The sequence below is a fragment of the Paroedura picta genome, chromosome 8 (assembly GCF_049243985.1).
Source record: "Paroedura picta isolate Pp20150507F chromosome 8, Ppicta_v3.0, whole genome shotgun sequence".
NCBI lineage: Eukaryota > Metazoa > Chordata > Lepidosauria > Squamata > Gekkonidae > Paroedura > Paroedura picta.
Window position 1 is genome coordinate 35,959,832 of NC_135376.1, and position 20,337 is coordinate 35,980,168.

Sequence of the window (20,337 nt, forward strand, 5' to 3'; positions counted from 1 at the left end):
TTGAGCTACAAAAATAATGTTTTAAATTTTCAAATATTTATACATGAAGTGCACTAGTTCAACATATTCAAAATATAGTCATCATAATTTAAAAGCATCACATTTCTAGACCAATAGACCAACACAGAATGGAGCAAACACGTTTCTTCCTCAGTGGTCAAATTATTGTGAGGAATGCACTCATGCATAAAATCAAAAAGTAAAGAAAAATCTGTTAGGTGCTGCTCCAACTAGTCTTTCTAATGTAAAGTTATCTGATTTGGAGCCCACCCTCTAAAATATGCACTGCCAGAGGCCCCCACTCTCTGCTTTTGCCCAGCTCTAAATCACCAGTGCATTCCCACGTGTGTCAGAAAAAGCTTTGTCAGTTCAAGGTTTCCTCTCAATGTACCTTTGTGGTTACAGTAAAGTTACCTGTTGTTTAGGTACCCTCTGTGTGACTTCATGTTATCTAACCATATAATTGTAGTGGCAGTAATAATTAAGAATAACCCTGTGTGGTATGGTAGCCAGAGTGGAGATTTGGGGAGATTCGGGTTCAAATCCATATTTATCTGTGATTTTGACTGGGTAGTCTAGGTGAGTCACCTCTTTCAATCTAAACTACCACGCAGGAATTCTTGACCCCATGCATCCTGTCCTGAGGAGATCAGAGGAAGACTGGGAGAGTATATAAATATAATGATAAAATAAAAAACGTAATGTATAACAATAGCATCTGTAAAGTGCACATTTTGTGTGTTACAAAGCTGTGATCGTTACACAAAAATATCCTTTGCATATGTGTTCAGTATTTAGAAATTTGGTTCCCGAATACAGAGCGTATAGCACAAAGCAGTAGTGTACAGTTTGGATGGTTGTTTTCTTTGTCATGGTTTCTCCATAGTACTCTGCTCTTCTCAGCCAAATGCAGAGTCAGAAATTGTCAGGGAAATCTTACTTAGGTTGTCTACCAGCTTACTTGGTAATACCCTGCTATACTGTCTCCCCAGGAGACCCTACGTCAAGCTTTGACTGAAGAAAAGGATGAGATTGTACATCAACTTCAGCAGGAGAAAGAAGAACTGGTGTCCAAAAATGAAGCCGAGAAGAGGGAGCTCATGGAGGAAATTCTTGCTCTGCAGCAGAACCAGGAAGAAAGCCTTCTCCTGTTAGAGAATGAAAAACAAAAGGTGAGAAGACAGCCACAAAAGGACAATAGCAAGAAACATCCTCCTTTACTGCCACTTCCTCCCAGGTTCTTTGTCCATTTTTACAGTGGCCATCTGTTAAGTCATTCCTGAACCATATAGATCAAGTCTGTGCAACTTGTGACCCACCAGTCAACGTGCAACCTAAGAGTCTTGTATGGTAACCCAGCAGGAACATGTGGTTTTGCCACAGTCAGTATAAACTGACCCAGTTGTGTGAATCCAGCAGGCCACATCATATGATTGCTGTGCTGCATTCAGTGTATTAGTCACAAATTTTGCATGTCTGCTTTATTGTGGTTGCAGAAATTCAGGGCCATTCCACACCCAGAAAATATAGTGAAAGGCTTATCTTTTGTTGATGCCATTTTTTGGTGTTTTACACGTCGTCAGCATCCAGCGCCCCAGCAGCAAACTGGCAGCTACATCCTCCATTTTAAAGCGCTAGTTGTGGAAGCCCAGCCATGTAGCACAAGTGAGAGGAAAGCAAACTAGCAAATGCTAAGGAAAGGTGTGGAGGCAAAGTAACGCTATTTCCGCCTCCAGCTCCCTCTCCCTTCTCCAGAGGACAGAGCTTTTTTTTAAAGCAAACTGCCTGGAGCAACGAATATGCATTAAATCATTCAGGCAGAACAAAATAAATTTCCCCCACCAGTTAACACACAAAGCATGCCTCTCTAACCCCCCCTTGGGAACGTTACTTTTTTAAAGCTTCAAGGCTCTTTATTCCAAAAGGGGTGACAGTAAAGTAATCACTATGCCTCTATAATTAGATGCATAGCAACCAAGAAGTTTTACTTAAAAAAAAATAATTAGCTTGAATCACAGTCCCTCTGAAACAGGGAGAAAAGTGATTGGCTACTTGGCTTGATTGACAGGCAGAGGAGAGTCAAGTGTATAGTGCGTTCCTCTCCTCCACCATTTCAAGCAGGCTTGTGGAGTGCCAAGAAGTGTGAGAAGGTGGCAGAGGAGAGTGAGAGATCCAGGAGGTGAGGAATGGCTGGAGGCACGATTTTTTATAGCGTTACACCATTGAGCTGGTGTAATGCTATTTTTTTTCAATGTGTGGAATGGCCCCCATAGTTACCTGCTTTGTTATTCATAATATCATAAATCAAACGGTATTCCCCTGAGAAATTTTTTCTACAGCTTAAAACGAGGTTCTGCACGAGTGGAGAATGTGCTTTCACTTTAAGCCCAAATATGTCCTCTAATGATTTTTGAGGTGCCAGCCAGGTACCTGTGAGGACACTAAGAGCTCTAGAGCATTGAGGAAAAGTATCTGTGTAATCTTTTGTCTGATGTAGATCCAGGAAACTTTTCAGCCCAGCTAGCCTGTAGCTTTGCAGAGATTTCTTAATTTGCTTCTGCTATTTCCTCCTCCAGTCCTTCTTGTCTTGACCATTTTAACTTGGGGTACAGGAGGAATTCCTTCCACTGCTTCTGTGTTGTTGTTATGTGCGAAGTCGTGTCCGACCCATCGCGACCCCATGGACAAAGATCCTCCAGGCCTTCCTGTCCTCTACCATTCCCCGGAGTCCATTTAAGTTTGCACCTACTGCTTCAGTGACTCCATTTAGCCACCTCATTCTCTGTCGTCCCCTTCTTCTTTTGCCCTCGATCGCTCCCAGCATTAGGCTCTTCTCCAGGGAGTCCTTCCTTCTCATGAGGTGGCCAAAATATTTGAGTTTCATCTTCAGGATCTGGCCTTCTAAAGAGCAGTCAGGGCTGATCTCCTCTAGGACTGACCGGTTTGTTCGCCTTGCAGTCCAAGGGACTCGCAAGAGTCTTCTCCAGCACCAGAGTTCAAAAGCCTCAATTCTTTGACGCTCGGCCTTCCTTATGGTCCAACTTTCGCAGCCATACATTGCAACTGGGAAGACCATAGCCTTGACTAAACGCACTTTTGTTGGCAGGGTGATGTCTCTGCTTTTTAGGATGCTGTCTAGATTTGCCATAGCTTTCCTCCCCAGGAGCAAGCGTCTTTTAATTTCTTTGCTGCAGTCCCCATCTGCAGTGATCTTGGAGCCCAGGAAAATAAAATCTGTCACTATCTCCATTTCTTCCCCTTCTATTTGCCAGGAACTGCTTCTGTATTAAATGCCAATTAATTGATTTATTTGATGATGGAATTTATATTCTGCCCTATCTTTGGGAGTATTCTCCAAATAGAGAGGAAACCTGGCTGAGGCACATAAATTTAAGCTAGCTATGGCTTCTGAAAGAGCCTCTTGTGGTGCAGAGTGGTAAGGCAGCTGTCTGAAAGCTCTGCCCATGAGGCTGGGAGTTCGATCCCAGCAGCCGGCTCAAGGTTGACTCAGCCTTCCATCCTTCCGAGGTCGGTAAAATGAGTACCCAGCTTGCTGCTGGGGGGTAAAACGGTAATGACTGGGGAAGGCACTGGCAAACCACCCCATATTGAGTCTGCCATGAAAACGCTGGAGGGCGTCACCCCAAGGGTCAGACATGACTCGGTGCTTGCACAGGGGATACCCTTACCTTTACCTATGGCTTCTGAGCATGGTTTGAATATGCCTAAATATGTGTTTAAACTAAATAACTTATTTCCTCCTGAACTTGTCAAATATCTGCCAAGGTAATCTCTAGGACCGTCTTCCCCTTACATGTGGGTTTGCCCGTTCATTGTCTCCAGGCTTTGTCCCAGAAGGAAGTAGAGAAGAATCTTCTTTTGGAAAAACTGAGTGATGCTCAGCGGGAACTTACTGTTATCAGGGCAGAAACTGACCGAGTGAGGCTGGAAGCCCAGAATCGGCATAAGCAGGATAAGGTGAGCATAATTCTTGATCATATTTTCAGGACAGGAGTGCAATGGCAGAATAGCCAAAATAACTGGGGAGGTCAGGCCTGTGCTGTTTAAACTGGACAAGAAGTTATTCTCATATTCATTACAAATGCAGAAAAGGGAGGGGGGAATCATTTATCTCCTTTGCACCATGTTTAGAGAACTTCCTTGCAGTGGAGGGCTGCCAGGGTCAGTCCTTGAGGACTTTTAGAAAATTGCTGAAAACTTTTGTTTTGTTCTGCCAGGCATGTGGAAAGGAGTTGGTGTAAATTCTTACTGCTTAATTCACTGCTGGTTTTATGTTGTGTGGGTTTTTTTTTAACTATTCAATGATGTATTGGTTTTGCATGGAAATCTGTATGGCTATATCCTTCCTTGAATGTTTGCTTTAGAAAGGAAGTTAGAGCGCAGATTTTAAGACTAAAAAACTTGTTGCCACTCTGAGAAACACTCAGAGGCTTATTAGAGCTCAGTGTTAATCTGATCCGTCTTCTACTTTCTGAAAGTTGGATGGGAATTTACTGCTCTTGAAACAGCAACCCAATATCAGCTGTCTTTTGGCAAATTTCCATTTTTAGTGTACAATAAATATTGCTTCTAAAGCAATATTATAGAAGGCCAAATCCTGAAGGTGAAACTCAAATACTTTGGCCACCTCATGAGAAGGAAAAACTCCCTGGAGAAGAGCCTAATGCTGGGAGCGATCGAGGGCAAAAGAAAAAGGGGACGACAGAGAATGAGGTGGCTGGACGGAGTCACTGAAGCAGTCGTTGCGAACTTAAATGGACTCCGGAGAATGGTAGAGGACAGGGAAGGCCTGGAGGATCATTGTCCATGGGGTTGGAATGGGTTGGACACAACTTCGCAACTAACAACAACAACTATTGCTTTTAATTGTATTCAATATATAAGATTTTTCCTCTTCAAAAAGCTAAAAATACATGAGTTGAGGTACAGAATACTAGCATATCCAGTTCCTTTCCTCTCATTTTGTCTAATGAATTCCTTTGGTGAATGAGCTTTGCTCATGACTAAGAGCTTATCATTGCTATTGGGGCTGGAAAAATGATTGAGTCAAGCCAGTGTTTGCTATGACCATTGTATTCTCTTGACAAAATTCTACCAGCCTGTGCCCGGCTTCATTTTGTACTCCAAGGCCAAACTTGCCTGCTATCCCGGTTCTCTTTTGGCTTCCTACTTTAGCATTCCAATCCCCCATGATGATAAGCACATCATTTTTGGATTTGGGTTATTGCCTTCTAATTTAACAGGTTGTAGAACGTTAGGTATTAACTATCAAATGGAGACATTTTCTGGGAGCCAGCGTGTAGTGGTTAAGAGCAGTGGCTTCTAATCTGGCGAGCCGAGTTTGATTCCCACTCCTCCACATGCAGCCAGCTGGGTGACCTTGGGCTTGCCACAGCACTGATGGAGCTGTTCTGACCGAGCAGTAATATCAGGGCTCTCTCAGCCTCACCCACCTCACAGGGTGTCTGTTGTGGGGAGAGGAAAGGGAAGGTGACTGTAAGCCGCTTTGAGCCTCCTTCAGGTAGAGAAAAGCGGCATATAAGAACCAACTCTTTTTCTTCTTCTTCTTGATGTATCAGAATAGCAAATTTCATTTGCATATACAGCTATGGCTTGGAGCCCCTGGTAATTTTCCACGAACACATCCACTAGCACCAGTGCAGACTTCACTTTGCCTTTCATGCTGTTCCTGAAGTCCCCTGTCCCCCAGCAGCCGTGTTTTAGGCAACACTTAGAACTCGAGTGGGAAGAAGAAGGCAAGGAATGCCTCCTGCAAGCAGAGATGTACTGTGGAATCCAAGTCTATGAATTCTTTTCAAAAGAGTAACTTTATAGCTTGGATGTCTTTCTTAAAGATGATGTTCTGCTCCCTCTCCCCTCTGCCCCATTTTCATATGTATTTGATCGTAATATTATTGTGGCCTTTTTCTCCTTTCATCTTAATAAATAAACATCTCTCTTAAAAAGAAAAAAGAAAGAAAGAAGGAACCACTGCCCCAAAAGCGTTTCTGTGAAATAAACCAACTGGTACAAATCCTTTGTCCCTGTCTACGTATTGAAGTGTAATACGCTCTAAAAGCAGAAGCTGATCAGACAGCAGCGATGCAGGGGTGTGGTCTAGAGCAGCAGTCCACAACCTTCTTAAGGTTGCGGCCCGCTGCCAAGGGGTGGGGGGAGAGAGCGACCCAGGGGGCAGCGCAAATGCGCATGCGTGGACCCGCCATGCATGCGCATTTGCACAAATGCGCATGCATGGGAGAAGGGGCTGCAGCCCACCGTCGAGTCAGGGGTTGATGACCCCCGGTCTAGAGGATGAACTGTATAAGAAAATTCTGCTAGTCACGGGCTTGCTTGACTCTCCCCACTATTTGCTTCCCAAAACATACCATAAACTTTCTCTCTGTGTGTAAATAGCCCATTATGGGATTGTTTGGTTCTGCCTTTAAATACAAAACACATTGGCAATATCAGCTGGGGCCCATTCATATCTCCAGAGAGATCAGTTCACAGGCACACAAGGCAGAGCCTCCTAAGACAAACCAAACAAACAGCACAATAAGGGCGAGAAATCCCCACCAGAACAAATCTGAAAAGCATTTCAGCTGGAAAGACTGACTGGGAACCAGAGGGAAGCCAGCTTTAAAACAAATAATTCCTCCAAAGGACTGTAAACAGCAGCCCCACCCCAAACTCTTAGAACAGCAGAATGACAGAAGTGGATGCGACTCACTATCAAGGGGATTTCCTAGCAGTCTCTGGTGGATGAAAGCTGTTGCGGCCTGCTAAGTCTAGAACTGGTTAGCCCCTCTGCCTTTTTGCTCAGTGGAATGGCTCGATCCACACAGATGACTGTGATCCATCATAACAGAGAGACCGGAACAGTGTGCCATTTTCTATAAGGTCATACATGACAAGGAGGGCCCTTCCAGGATGGGACTGAGCAGGGCGAGGTAGTGAATCCAAGCCAGGCATGTCTCCCCAGGGCCAGGGAAATGTTGCAATTCATCGCTGGAAGCTGCATGGCTATGTTCCATGGATGGTCCGATCTCTCTCCCCCTTGGAGAAGCTTGTGTGTGGCTCGCAGTGCTGTGAGCAAGTTCCTGGCATCAGAAGAAAAGATCTTGCCCAAGAGCTTCTCATTTCCTGGAGTTCCCCCTCCCTGAATCCCCAGAGGAGCTCTCTTCAGCCTTGATGGCAAAACACAGTCTCACAAGTTCAGCAACAAAATGTGTGTCTCCCTTTTTCACTCTGGAAACAAGAATCCCTAACAGTGATTTCCCCAGGAATTGTGTCCCCTCCCCCCCCCCAATTTCCAATTTCCCATTATAATTATTATTACATTTCTTGATGGGCAATGATTAAGCTCTACCAACTTAATTTTTGTGTATCACAATTTTTAAATATTCAGGAACCTGACACAGAAAAGTTTATTCATTTAGTTTGTCACCTGCCTTCCTTTCTCTCTAAAGGGGGTCAAAAGTGGCTTATATCAGCACAACACCCTTGTGAGGTAGGTTTTGGCTTAAAGAATGTAATTGGCCCAAGGTCACTCTGTAAGTTTCCATAGCACAAGTGGGGATTCAAACCCAGGTCTCCTAGACACCCATTCGACACTCTTAACCACTACTGTCTCAGTTAGCAGCCTCATAGGCTCTGACCAAGGGTAATGCTGTAGTATATTGTTGGAAGGTTTTGATCCAGTGTCTTTCTGGAGAGCAAAGCTAGGGGTTCAGCTGGATTTTGCATTTTGCATTTCAAACATCTGCCTCCCCCATCCCTTGGAATTAATAGGAGCTTTGATAAGAGAGAGTGATTTAGGCCAAACTACATGTTCAAGTTTTTCAATAGTTCCCCAGTGCCAAACAGCAGCTGCAAGAAATAGCTTGTAGGGGAAGTTTCCTCTTCTCACAGTATGGGAGGAAAGGGTTAAGGAATCTACTATAACATTCCAGGTCCTGTTAAGGAACCTTAAAATAAGGTTCCTTGTAAGGAACCTTAAAATAAAAAGCAAAACACAGGTGAACCTTATTCTAATCATGTTTAGTTTGGCCTTTAAATTCTGTCAATTATAGCATGTTCTTATTCTACCACAAACAGTAACTTCGTGGTTCCCATCACCTGTTTATCAGAATCAAATGGTTATTTGCAATATATACTTTGCATTATTTAGAAACATCCAGTACCTGTAGGCCAAAGGAATTACAATAATTGACACAAGTCAACCTAAAACTAAACATCTCTAAGGGAACAAGCCTAATTTGGTCTAATCAAATTCCCCAATCATATACCCTGGTGAGATCGAAATTTGAACTTCCAGATACCCAAAGGCCATACCACATCCTTGTAATTCTAATGCATGCCATACTCATGCTGTCTTGCACACCTTACAGAGCATTAAAAATGGCTTAGCTAGAGAGCCTAGTGTAGGCTATGTCCTGTGGGCAGATTTGGGCCAAAATGTTTAAAGTTGCTGCTTTGATAGCACTAGGGGGCACTCAGGATCCACTAGTGAATCCTGTATGTAGTCCAAAGAGTACTTCTGCTATGAGAATAGATATGAAAATATAAAAGAAAAACTTAAATGTGAACCAACCCCAGCACTATCTAGGAAAGGCAGCACAGTGAGGAGTCAGAAGGTCAAAGAAAGAGAGTAATGGGCTAACTGGGGTATGAGGCATTCTGAAGATCCCAAACTAATCAATTCTTACCTGGGGGGAGTATTTGATTTGCTTGGAACTGCTCATGTCAGAATAATGAAGAGGATTTGTAGAAAATTTGAGGTGGTAGAGAAGGATATGGGATGGTGGAATTGTAAAGTGAAAGGTAGGGTGCAGCTGAATGTGTAGAAAAACTACCTTAAACACCCTAATTTAACAGTTGCTAATGGGCAGTCTGTCCTGACCTAGATGGCCTTGGCTAGCCTGATGCCCTCAAATCGCGAAAGATAAGACGGGTTGGCTCTGGTTAGTACTTGGGTGGGAGACCACTGAGGAAGTTCAGGGTTGCTACCCAGAAACAGGCAATGGAAAACCACCTCAGAATGTCTCTTGTCTTGAAAACCCTATGTGGTCACCATAAGTCAGTTGTAACTTGATGGCACTTTACACAGATACACTCAATAATTACATTTGAAAGAGTAATTCAATGGTGAAATAGACAGTTCTTGTAGAAGTGAAATTCATGAGAGTTTGATGCCAACTGACCATGGAGCGATAGAAGTCCATCCATCCTATGGCTTCTCTGTTCAGGGAATGGTACTACTGCCTGTCCTATCCTCCAAGTTGGGTGCTTCACATACACCCAAGTTGGGTGCTTCTTAGCTGTTTCATATCAGCAATATGTTCTGGGACATCTACATACCCTCTCGGGAATGACTGAGCATCTCTTCTGACATGAGTAATGCTTGTTCCTGCATGAGGCTACTGCCATGAAGCAGCTAACAGGTAGTATTTGCATGGTCTTAACAGAACTTGACTGGAGGACAGGCATTTTCTGACCAAGAGACGTGTGACATCTTAATTGGCAAGCAGGCTCCGAATGTTAAGGTATTTCTAGATGCTGCCTTGTTGAAAAGGGTTTCCATGTAGACATCCCCTTTACTTCCTTGGAAAGATTTGAACCAGACTTTAGCTGAAACGAGGAACAGGTCTTACCGAAAATCCACATGCATTATATAATTCAAACACAGGTTGGTGTATGATTTTCCCTACAAAGCAACGATGTTATTTGTCATTCATAAATGTTCAGCATACAATCTGTCAGAAGTCCAGTTCAAAGTTTGTGTGATGTTAGCAGCAAAGACAGAGAGGAGCCTTATGGTATCTTAAAGGATTTTATTTGTATTTATTTGTGAGACATATCTGGTTGTGTGCCATACCCCAAAGCTGTTTATTTCTTGCCATCAGTTTGCAACAGCAAAATTATATATATATTCTGTATCCTAGCGCAATTTCCCAACTTCCATGCATTTTTGGCTGCCTTTTCCTGTGTCTTCACTCCCTTATTTGCCAAGTGGGTCATCTGTAAACAGCCCGTGGCGCCACGGGCGCCACGGACTGTATAAAGGAGTAAGGGGTAGTGGGGAGGAGTTAGGGCGGGACCGGTCCGGGATAAAAACTCGGGGGGGGCCAATCAGGAGCCGCGAAGCGGCTCCTGATTGGCCCCTCCGAGTGTCAATCCCGACCCAGGCAGACAATGGGGAGCCGCGCGAAGCGCGGCTACCCATTGCCTGCTTCACTCCCTCGGAAAATGGCGGCCCGCCTGGTGAGAGCCTCGGCTGGGGGGTGGGCCGGGAAGCCTTCTCTTGGCCGGCGGAGCGGCCTCGCAGCGTTGTGGACGCTGCGAGCCTGCTCCGCCGGCCGAGAGAAGACTCCAGAGAGCCTCGGGGGGGTGGATGGGTGGGGGGGGGGGACGGGAAGCCTTCTGCCGCCGGCCGCAGCGGGCTCACAGCGTCGTAGACGCTGTGAGCCCGCTGCGGCCGGCGGCAGAAGGCTCCAGAGAGCCTCGGGGAGGTGGATGGGTGGGGGGGGGGACGGGAAGCCTTCTGCCGCGGGCCGTAGCGGGCTCACAGCGTCGTAGACGCTGTGAGCCCGCTGCGGCCCGCGGCAGAAGGCTCCAGAGAGCCTCGGGGAGGTGGATGGGTGGGGGGGGGGACGGGAAGCCTTCTGCCGCGGGCCGTAGCAGGCTCACAGCGTCGTAGACGCTGTGAGCCCACTGCGGCCGGCGGCAGAAGGCTCCAGAGAGCCTCGGGGAGGTGGATGGGTGGGGGGGGGACGGGAAGCCTTCTGCTGCGGGCCGTAGCGGGCTCACAGCGTCGTAGACGCTGTGAGCCCGCTGCGGCCGGCGGCAGAAGGCTCCAGAGAGCCTCGGGGAGGTGGATGGGTGGGGGGGGGACGGGAAGCCTTCTGCCGCGGGCCGTAGCGGGCTCACAGCGTCGTAGACGCTGTGAGCCCGCTGCGGCCCGCGGCAGAAGGCTCCAGAGAGCCTCGGGGAGGTGGATGGGTGGGGGGGGGACGGGAAGCCTTCTGCCGCGGGCCGTAGCGGGCTCACAGCGTCGTAGACGCTGTGAGCCCGCTGCGGCCCGCGGCAGAAGGCTCCAGAGAGCCTCGGGGAGGTGGATGGGTGGGGGGGGGGGACGGGAAGCCTTCTGCCGCGGGCCGTAGCGGGCTCACAGCGTCGTAGACGCTGTGAGCCCGCTGCGGCCCGCGGCAGAAGGCTCCAGAGAGCCTCGGGGAGGTGGATGGGTGGGGGGGGGACGGGAAGCCTTCTGCCGCGGGCCGTAGCGGGCTCACAGCGTCGTAGACGCTGTGAGCCCGCTGCGGCCTGCGGCAGAAGGCTCCAGAGAGCCTCGGGGAGGTGGATGGGTGGGGGGGGGACGGGAAGCCTTCTGCCGCAGGCCCGCGGCAGAAGGCTCCAGAGAGCCTCGGGGAGGTGGATGGGTGGGGGGGGGGCACGGGAAGCCTTCTGCCGCAGGCCGTAGCGGGCGCACAGCGTCGTAGACAGCATCGTAGATGCTACGGCCTGCGGCAGAAGGCTTCCCGTCCCCCCCCCACCCATCCACCTCCCCGAGGCTCTCTGGAGCCTTCTGCCGTGGGCCGCAGAAGGCTCCAGAGAGCCTCGGGAGCGTCGGTGGGTGGGGGGGGCGGGAAGCTTTCTGCCGCCAGGCGGAGCCGCCTCGCAGCGTCGCCGCCCACCTCACCTCCGCCCGGACTACGGCGTTCAGAAGCCTGCCAGATCAGGAGCCGACGCCGACAAAAGGTACGCCGCTTCCCCTCCATGTAGCCCCGGCCCTCCCCAACACCTTCTGCGCTCCGCCGTGGGGAAGGGGGGCAAGCCTCCTGCGGCCCTGTGCTGCCCTGTGCTACGCCAGCCAGGCCTACCCTTGCCCCGTGCCAATGACATCTAGCGCCCATTTTATCTACAGTAAAATGGGCTTAAAATCTAGTTTCCCATAAAGAAGACTCATGATCAATCAACAGTTGGATGACTGATTTGCATGTCACAATTCTGTTGGTTTAAATGAGCCTGTGGCCTTGAGGAGAGAGGACACAAGCCATGGGTTGTACGAGGCTGTTCTTTTAATTCTTATTTCTCCCTCCATGACCCCACATTACGCTTCCTTAAATTTGTGAAAGTAATTCTGCTCATTAATGCCCTGGATGTTTATTGCCTCCTTTGGCTTTCTCTTCAGTCGATGGGGGTGGCGGTGGCAGACAGGGCTGACTACGGGACATTGCTTGTCCTTTAAAGAGGGATTAGGAGCGATTCACCCAATCCTAGAGTTTATGTTAACAGCACACTGACCAAACCCTGCATATTTTCATTCTGGAATCAAAATATGCTCATGGCCTACACAGTGAAACCCAAAGCAACTGTTGGAGTCCTAATTATGTCCTGGAAGTTACTGCATTAAGACAGGGTGGCCTGGATGATCTAATAGGTCACTTTCCATCTTGGCATGTTGTGCTTCTATAAAATGTAGTTCCACTTGTAGAATCACTGACTGATTTTTACAGAGAGGGGAAAAAATAAATGAAGCTGATATTAAATTTATGGAAGGCATTCTACATTGCCTTGTAACATTTTAATGATAAAGGTTATTGGCAGGCCTTTTTGGTCTGCAGTAAGAAATTCAAGATCATGCTAGCTCCTTTCTTGCTTCTAGGATGGTCTAATGATGGGTGGTGGGTAATTTGGTAATGGGACTAGATGACAGGTGGCCACATCACTGCTCTGTCAGACTGACTTTCACTACTGAGCCATGGGGACTGGCTGTGTATGACTCCTGTCACACACATTTCCACAATCTTATTCCTCTCTCCACTGTACCCTCTTTACTGAACCAGTGCTACTACATCTTCTCTTCATCTTACTCCAGACAGAGTTGCTGACTCAAGATTAGAAATTCCTGGAGATCTGGGGGACAGAGTATTGGGAGGGCATGGCTGGGGAAGAGAGGGGCTCAATGGGGTATCATAGAGCAAAGCAACTATTTTGTCTGGGGGAACTGATTTCTGGAGTCTGGAGATCAGCTGTTGTAATTCCAGAAGAACACCAGACACCACTTGGAAATTGGCAACCATACTTCTGACGTTGCTCCCATGCTCTGACATGCTGTTGTTAGCAATGTTCCAGTGTCATCTGTGGTCTAGCTGCAACAGTGCTGTGGCTGGAGGTAATACCAGTGAGGTAGGCCTCTCAAGGCTGCCCTCTGGGACAACATTGCTCTGGGTAAAGAGAGTGCAAGGCTTAAGTGAACTTTTGGGAATGATTCTTGAAGAACCTTCCTTAATCAGAAAGAATAGAGGGTCACTATTGTGTGACTAGGCAGATAGAGGAGCTCTATGACATGAGAGACACTTGCTTATCCAAAGCACAGGTGGCCTCTAGTATGGGTGACCCAAACAGTGCCTCTGAGTGGGGCTTTTGGCAGGAATATGTTAGCAGCTCTTGGGCAATGCTGCTGCCTGTTCCTTGGCTCAGAGCCTTTAGTGCGCCAGAAATGGGGGGAGAGGGGTTGTAAATGAGGAAACAGTATTTTTTGAACATTTGCCTACTCAAAGAGCAGACCTGTCTTTATAAACGTGTGAAGCCCTAGGTTAAATCTTGGTTTGCACCATTTTGAACTCCCCCTCCCTTTTGTCATTAAGTGGCATATGTACAACGATGCACCCTGAAGTGGTACAATGTCAAACTTGGGATTTTTACTTGCGTCACCCTTGCAGAAAAATGTTGGCAGGCCCTGAACTGAAGCCCATACTGTTAGAGTAACTGCCCCACAGGTTTTCAGAAAATGTTCAGAGGCCATTCAGTATCCCTGGGATCCACATATGTTACAGTAGAAATTGCATGGAACTGTATATGTTATGCTACATGTTATGGTCCTTGTGTGCATGAGGACCTCATATCAGATGCTTGATGAGAATTTTGTGCTTCCAAAATGTATTCTGGCCTTTTTTATGACCACAGTGTGTAGGATAAAGGAGCATCACAAACTTCCCCTCCCATGTTTATTTTGCATCCTGAGATTGCACTGGAGGTTTCATGCGGGGCTGCAGGCTGGTGATTTAGTCGTGGCAGGTTACCCCACCTCTTCCTGCACCCACACGGGGGAGTATTTGGACCAGTGTGCCTCATCCGGCCCCGATTTGTGCTCCTGCACAAGAGCTGGGGCAGTGACGTTCCCAGTGCATAAATGGTCATAGAGCTGTAACTACCGCCATTGCAAAATCACACAACTTATACATAGTTTTGTGTAATGTTCACAGAGGAGCCAATAGTGGTTCCGTAATTCAGTTTGATAATGTGAAAATGGTGCAGGGTGAGAAGGCTGAAGACATGTCCTCCCATGTGTTATGTTTTTGAGCAGAAAAGGGCTAAAGTGCCTCGTGGAGGCACATAACTCTCATCACACATCCAATAAGAAATCCTTTTGTCATCCACTAACACAAGAACGTGGCAACATGTGTAATGTCGCTGCCCTACTGTTATCCTAAAAGGTCATCCATCTTGTCCTCTTGCCAACAGTTTTCTAATTGTACTGCTCTAGAACTGAGCTCTGCATGGAAAGTTTTATGTGTGGTGGGAGGGGGAAATATTCAAAGGACCTATAGCCTTGATGAGTCCCTGCATTTCAGTTCTTTATGGAATACAAAGGTCAAGGTAGTTCATGCCATGTCTCTTCCTGCATCTTACTTTTATGCAGAACACAATTGCCAGCATCACTGATGAGCTACGGACCTTCCAGGCACGGTTTGAAGATGCAGTGGCTGCCCACCAGAAAGAGCTCAAGCGCTTGAATGATCATATGAAGGAGCTGGCCAAAGAAAAGGAACTCATGGGGAGGGAGGTATGTATGTCCCTTTGGCTGCTTGTTGATTCCTTTAGCCTGAATATTCCATATTCAGCAGGGAAACATTCAACCCACCTTATGAAACCTTTGAAAAATGCTTTGTAGTTGGAAGCTACATACCCTTTCTCAGGGCATCCAGTCTCCAACAGTATAGACAGTAGATAAGAAATCTGAGGTCTTCTGTTCTTACTAAAGTCAAGATCACTAAAGGATGTCAGGCAGAACAAGGTCAGGTGGACTACATTAGCAGTTGGACACATGGACTAGTGATACTGCTCTACACTAAGTCACACCATTGGTCTATCAAGATACTCTCTCAATGGGCAGCAGCTCCCCAGAGCCTCAGGTACATCACCTACTGCTGGATCCTATTAACTGGAGATGCCAGGGGATGAAACCTTGGACCTTCTGCATGCCAAGCATATGTTGTACTATTGAGCCTTCGCTTCTCCTCAGGTTTTATGTTGGAGATGGATGATTGCTTTTTCAGACTCAGATTGTAAAATGGAAACAGATTTGTCAGTGGTGTACATGTTCACACCACTGTCTCTGCTAGACTGTTAGTTTTGTAGATTTTTGCTCATAAGCCTCTGACTGAAGACATCAGAGGAACAAAGGAAATGAATGGGTATGCACAACACAAAGGAGATCCTACTACTTTCCACTCTGAAAAATTACCATCTGTATTTAGCCCAGAGTCACACTGATGAAAGTGGCATAATACAAAGCCTAGGTAGCCAATAGGGATGGGCATGAATTGATTCATGAAACAAAATTCAGCATGAACTTCGGCCAGTTCGTAGCCCCCAAACCAATGTTCAGAGAAGGTGACTTCCCTGAACATTTACCAGACATTTGTCCAGTTTGGCTGTTCAGGCTATTCCAACCTAACAGCTGATCAAGGCAGGCTCAAACAGCCAGCCATTTAACCTTTCCTGGGAATATCCAAGGAAGCTGTAGCCAGGACAAAGGAAGTCTGAAGTGATGGGTTTGATTCGGGAATACTCAAGCTTGGTCTGGTTCAGGTTTTGGTTCGAGGATTGCCCCAAATCAAAATTTTTAGATTTGTGCCCATCCCTAGTAGCCAATGATCCCTTCTGTGGCTTTGCTTTATACTTACTATCAGTGCTCCTAGCCAATCAGTGCCTTATATCCACAATGGTCTACTATTGGCTGAAGTGAAAAGAGGGATAGCTGCCCATCTAGACATGTTACCCCTTTGAAAGATCAATCTCTAGATGGTAATTCTTGGAGGGGGGGGGAGATTGCAGCTCTGAAAAACATCCCCAGGTGGTAACCCTCACCCACTGCCAGATGCTTCCAGGGCTCTAGTTCTCTACAAACACAGAAACAGCAGAACAGGAGAATGACCCCAGCCTGAAAAGACTGGGGTGGGGTGAGGGGAAATAGAAAATTAAAGGACATAAAAGAGGAAGAGAGAGTAATTTAACATGACAGGCTGTTTATTTTGGCAAAAAAATGGCCTCCTTTCAACAGATTTCAAAGTCCAGCCCCAGGAGGGACCACACAAGCAAACTGAAGAGGGCTGTTTCAGAGGATAGGGAGGGCAAAAGGAATGGGGATGGGGTGAAGGGGCTAGATATGTTAGAGGATGGGTACAGGACGGGCAGAGAAAGATTAACTCAGCATGGGCAGGGAGTGTAGAGACAACAGCGAGAGAGAGAGAGAGAGAGAGAGAGAGGACAGTTGTGGGACTAATATAACAAGCTGAGGGCAAAGAAACACAGAGCAAAATCCTCACCGGCGCCAGCATTGACCTACTTATCACCATGGGAACCATAACATTTTCACAGCCTTTTAACTTGAGGAAGTAAGGTTCGTTGAGCAGCCCTGCCTTTCCATACATGCAAGCACACTCACAGATTTTCATGTTAATGCACATACAGCTTATTCATGTTCAAATCAGGCACCTCTGCTCTCTTCCCCCCCCCCCTATTCCTCATATACACACGTGCACACACACATACATATGAATTCCCTTTCCTGGACGAACATACAGCAATGCAGACTCTACACACATTCCCATACACATCAGCTTGGGTTGCCTGTACACAGAAGACACATGTTCTTCTTCTACAGAAACAGTTGCATGCGTTTTCAGGCACTCCCATGCGTGCTGGCACATCTGTATTCTTCAAATACTTCAATGGAGAGTCACATATTTTTTCCTTTCTCTCACACACGCACAAACACTGTAATATCTTCTTCTTTCTCTCCTACTCTGCAATACCCTCTTCCATGTGTCCAGGACTCAGCTGGAGACTTGGCTGCCCAGGCATGATTTCAAAAGAGACTGTTTATTTTTAAAAAATCTAGTCGAGAAATAATTATAATAATCACATTAAGAGGTTTGCTGCAATGTTCCTGTAAATGAGGAAAGCTGCCCTTACTGGGGGAGAGGGACAGGAAGGAGGTTTTGTGTGTGAGAGAGAGGGAGAGAAAGGAGGGGGTGGGTGGGTGTTCGTATGCAATGTTTTCTTTTGAGTCTCACCCCCTGCTAACCTTTCCCCCCAAAAAAACTTATCCTGGGGAATAAAAACAGTTTATTTTATGATGGATCGTCCCTCTCTTTGGTCACTGACCTTTCTTAGTGAATTTCTGCTGAGCTCAGCAGAAAGTGTTGAGTGCATTTGTGGATCCCATATGTGGGTGGGGGCTAGAAGAGAAGGGGGCTCACCCTAATCCTTCTCAAAAACAGAACAACAATAACACAGAGCCGAGTGGAATGAACCAGGCCAACAGGGAGGATCTGGACAATGTTAGAGCTTTTCAAAGTAAAGAGTTAGTAGGAAAGAAAACAGGGAAGGAAGAAAAGAAACAGTGATTTGGGGTTCACATAGAATTTGCCCACCCATCCCCTGTCCCTGTTTTGTAATCGAGGTAAGATAGCAAAAGTAGTACAGTTGACTGGATACTGATTTTTCCGAGAAGTGGAAAAAAAAAAAACTTTGAGCCCTATTTTCTTCTGCATATAAGACTGCAGCAATACTGTACTAACTCAGAAAATAACTGTATTATCCTCAGAAATCCTCTATGGAATCTCTACTTCCTCAACTTTTTTACCATTGAGAAACCCCTGAAACCTTCTTCAGGCTTCGAGAGCCACCAGAAGTGGTGCAATCATTTAAAATATGATTGGAAAGCATAGCTGTGTATATGCTCACCCAGGGCCCCTCCCCTTCTCACCCCCTCCAGGCCCATCATTGACCATTGGGGGAGGGGTTCAGTGTTTATCACACACACACACACACACACACACACACACATATATTTGAATAAATTAACTCCCACCCATTCATGAAACCCTTCCAAGAAACCCAGGGTTTCATGAAAGCCTGGTTGAGAAAGCCTGTTCTATACTATAGTACACTATACTGGGATTCAAGCTTTTTGGCCTGAGTTGGCATTGGCCAGGACATGTGTTCTGCACTATTACTGCGGGCTAATCATTGCTCATCGCTGGGGCTTTCATCTACATTCAAACTTGATACTTTTGGGAATCTAACCATCTAGGCCAGCTGTTTTCAACCTTTTGACTCTTGAGCTACTGCTGGAAAAATTTATCAGATTTCAAGATACCAGGATGTCAGCTAGCCATGCCTCCCTGCCACACCCAAAACAAAAAGTGAGAGGAACCTCAGCCAACAGAGTTTTAAATGGCTGGGCTCCTCCCCTTCCCACTCCCTCATGGGACACTTTGGGGAGGGGGCAGGGCAAACTGCCTAAATAAAGGTAGATTTTTAAAAAATTAAACCCTCTTTTTCCTTCCTCTTCACTCAATGCTAGAAAAAGCAGGCACTGGGTGGGAGGACACTCCCCAGCTGCCATTTTGAAAACTATTGTACCATTGAATGACCTTCATGTTCCCATAGTTGAGAAACCCTGGTTTAGGCTACTGTTTCTTCTGCTCTGTCATTGCTAAGAGGATTCTCTCTGTCTGACTCTACTCCAAATTGTAAATTAGCTGGGGGAAAAACACAGTACCTCTTCAGTCATTATTAAAATGTTGGCACTTCTATCTTGCTCACTAGGGAGAGCACATTATGTATGATTTTCTCAATACATATATTGACCATCTGGTGTGATGAGGAAGACACTTGTATGTTCCAGTTTTGGTAAATGCCATTGGAAACCCACATCTTAAGCATACACACCCATACACACCAAAGTTGGGAAATACATACAATTCCCTAATCACACAAAATGGCGAACATAGGTATTGGAGAAATGTATTGACAAACAATTTCTCCCCATTAAGCAGGCAGTACGGTTTTAAAAAAAGAATATTTATGATCTGTAATTCTGAGTCACAATAAAGTCAAATTGGCTTACTTGTGAGTAAACTGGCTTAGGCATGCACTGCACACCAAAATTTCCAGACTTAGGAGAATGTGGTTTTTTTCCTCTCTCTTAAAAGGCAGAACAGTTGAGGGCACAATTGCGGTTGGCAGACGACACCCATGCTGACGTTCGTAAGGAAGTGGCTGAACTTCATTTTAGGTTGCAGGAAACTGAAGAGGTCCGTGATCATCAACAGAAGGAGCTGCTGGAAATCCAGAGGGCTTTGGCAGATGAGAACAGGGAAAAAGAAGCACTACAAAAGTCCAACTCTGAACTCAGAGCAGCCGTCAAGAAGGCAGAGAATGAGAGGCTCAGGTAGGAAGACAGCAAATTAAGACAGGCTGGTTTGGAGAAGCCCATGTATGTTGCTGCCATAGATTCTCCCACTATACTGTGTTTTGAGAGGTGCTGACAATAATAACAGCACATGCATCTGATTTAGTCTGCAGAGATCGAACGATGAGAAAGAGCAGAAGGTTGCCATCCTGGAGGAAGCAAAAGGAGCCATTGAGAGAGAGCTGGGAGAGCTCCGAGCAAATCTGCGGGAAGTGGAGAAGACTCGCATGGAAGCCCGAAGGGAACTTCAGGAACTGCGCAGACAGGTCTGCCCACCCCACATCTTTTAGGAACATGAGGATGTAACGTTGTAGCCAACATTCTTTGTGATAAAAAGATTCCCCGGGATAACTAGATATGAGGTTCAGTCACAGAAGTCTCCAGTCTTCTGATGCTTCTATGGCACCTCAACAGAGTGAACTGTGGCATTGCTGTCCCAAATATTATATTTGCTTATTTGATGTATCTCTGAAAAGCTTTTTGATAAAGCCCCAAGTCCTTCATGCCTCCATCATAAATCCTGACTTTAACATCTATGCATCTGCTCCTTCACTGATTGTCAGTACTACATTTCTCCATCTGAAACTTCCTCAAATCTGGTGCCCTCAACAGATTATAGCAGGTTTATCTATATTTGCACTGAATATGTGGAGCCCAAATCTTCTCACTGCAGAAATTAGCATTTATTGATTTGCTTATCTAAGCATAAGGACGTGGTGCAATGTAATTTTTTCTTTGATAGGACAAACCCAGCAAGTACCTGTTCT

At 46.3% G+C, this 20,337-nt stretch overlaps 1 protein-coding gene across 5 annotated transcripts in view; it reads left to right on the top strand.

Annotated features, from left to right (window-relative positions):
- Window positions 1–20,337, top strand: part of CROCC2 (ciliary rootlet coiled-coil, rootletin family member 2) — a 90,040-nt gene that overhangs the window by 49,180 nt on the left and 20,523 nt on the right. For all 5 annotated transcript variants that reach the window (XM_077349011.1, XM_077349012.1, XM_077349015.1 and 2 more), the window contains 5 exons: window positions 993–1,172; window positions 3,844–3,978; window positions 14,726–14,869; window positions 19,311–19,549; window positions 19,677–19,836. In XM_077349011.1, the coding sequence (XP_077205126.1) occupies window positions 993–1,172; window positions 3,844–3,978; window positions 14,726–14,869; window positions 19,311–19,549; window positions 19,677–19,836 (858 nt within the window). The remainder of the gene's footprint in view (window positions 1–992; window positions 1,173–3,843; window positions 3,979–14,725; window positions 14,870–19,310; window positions 19,550–19,676; window positions 19,837–20,337) is intronic.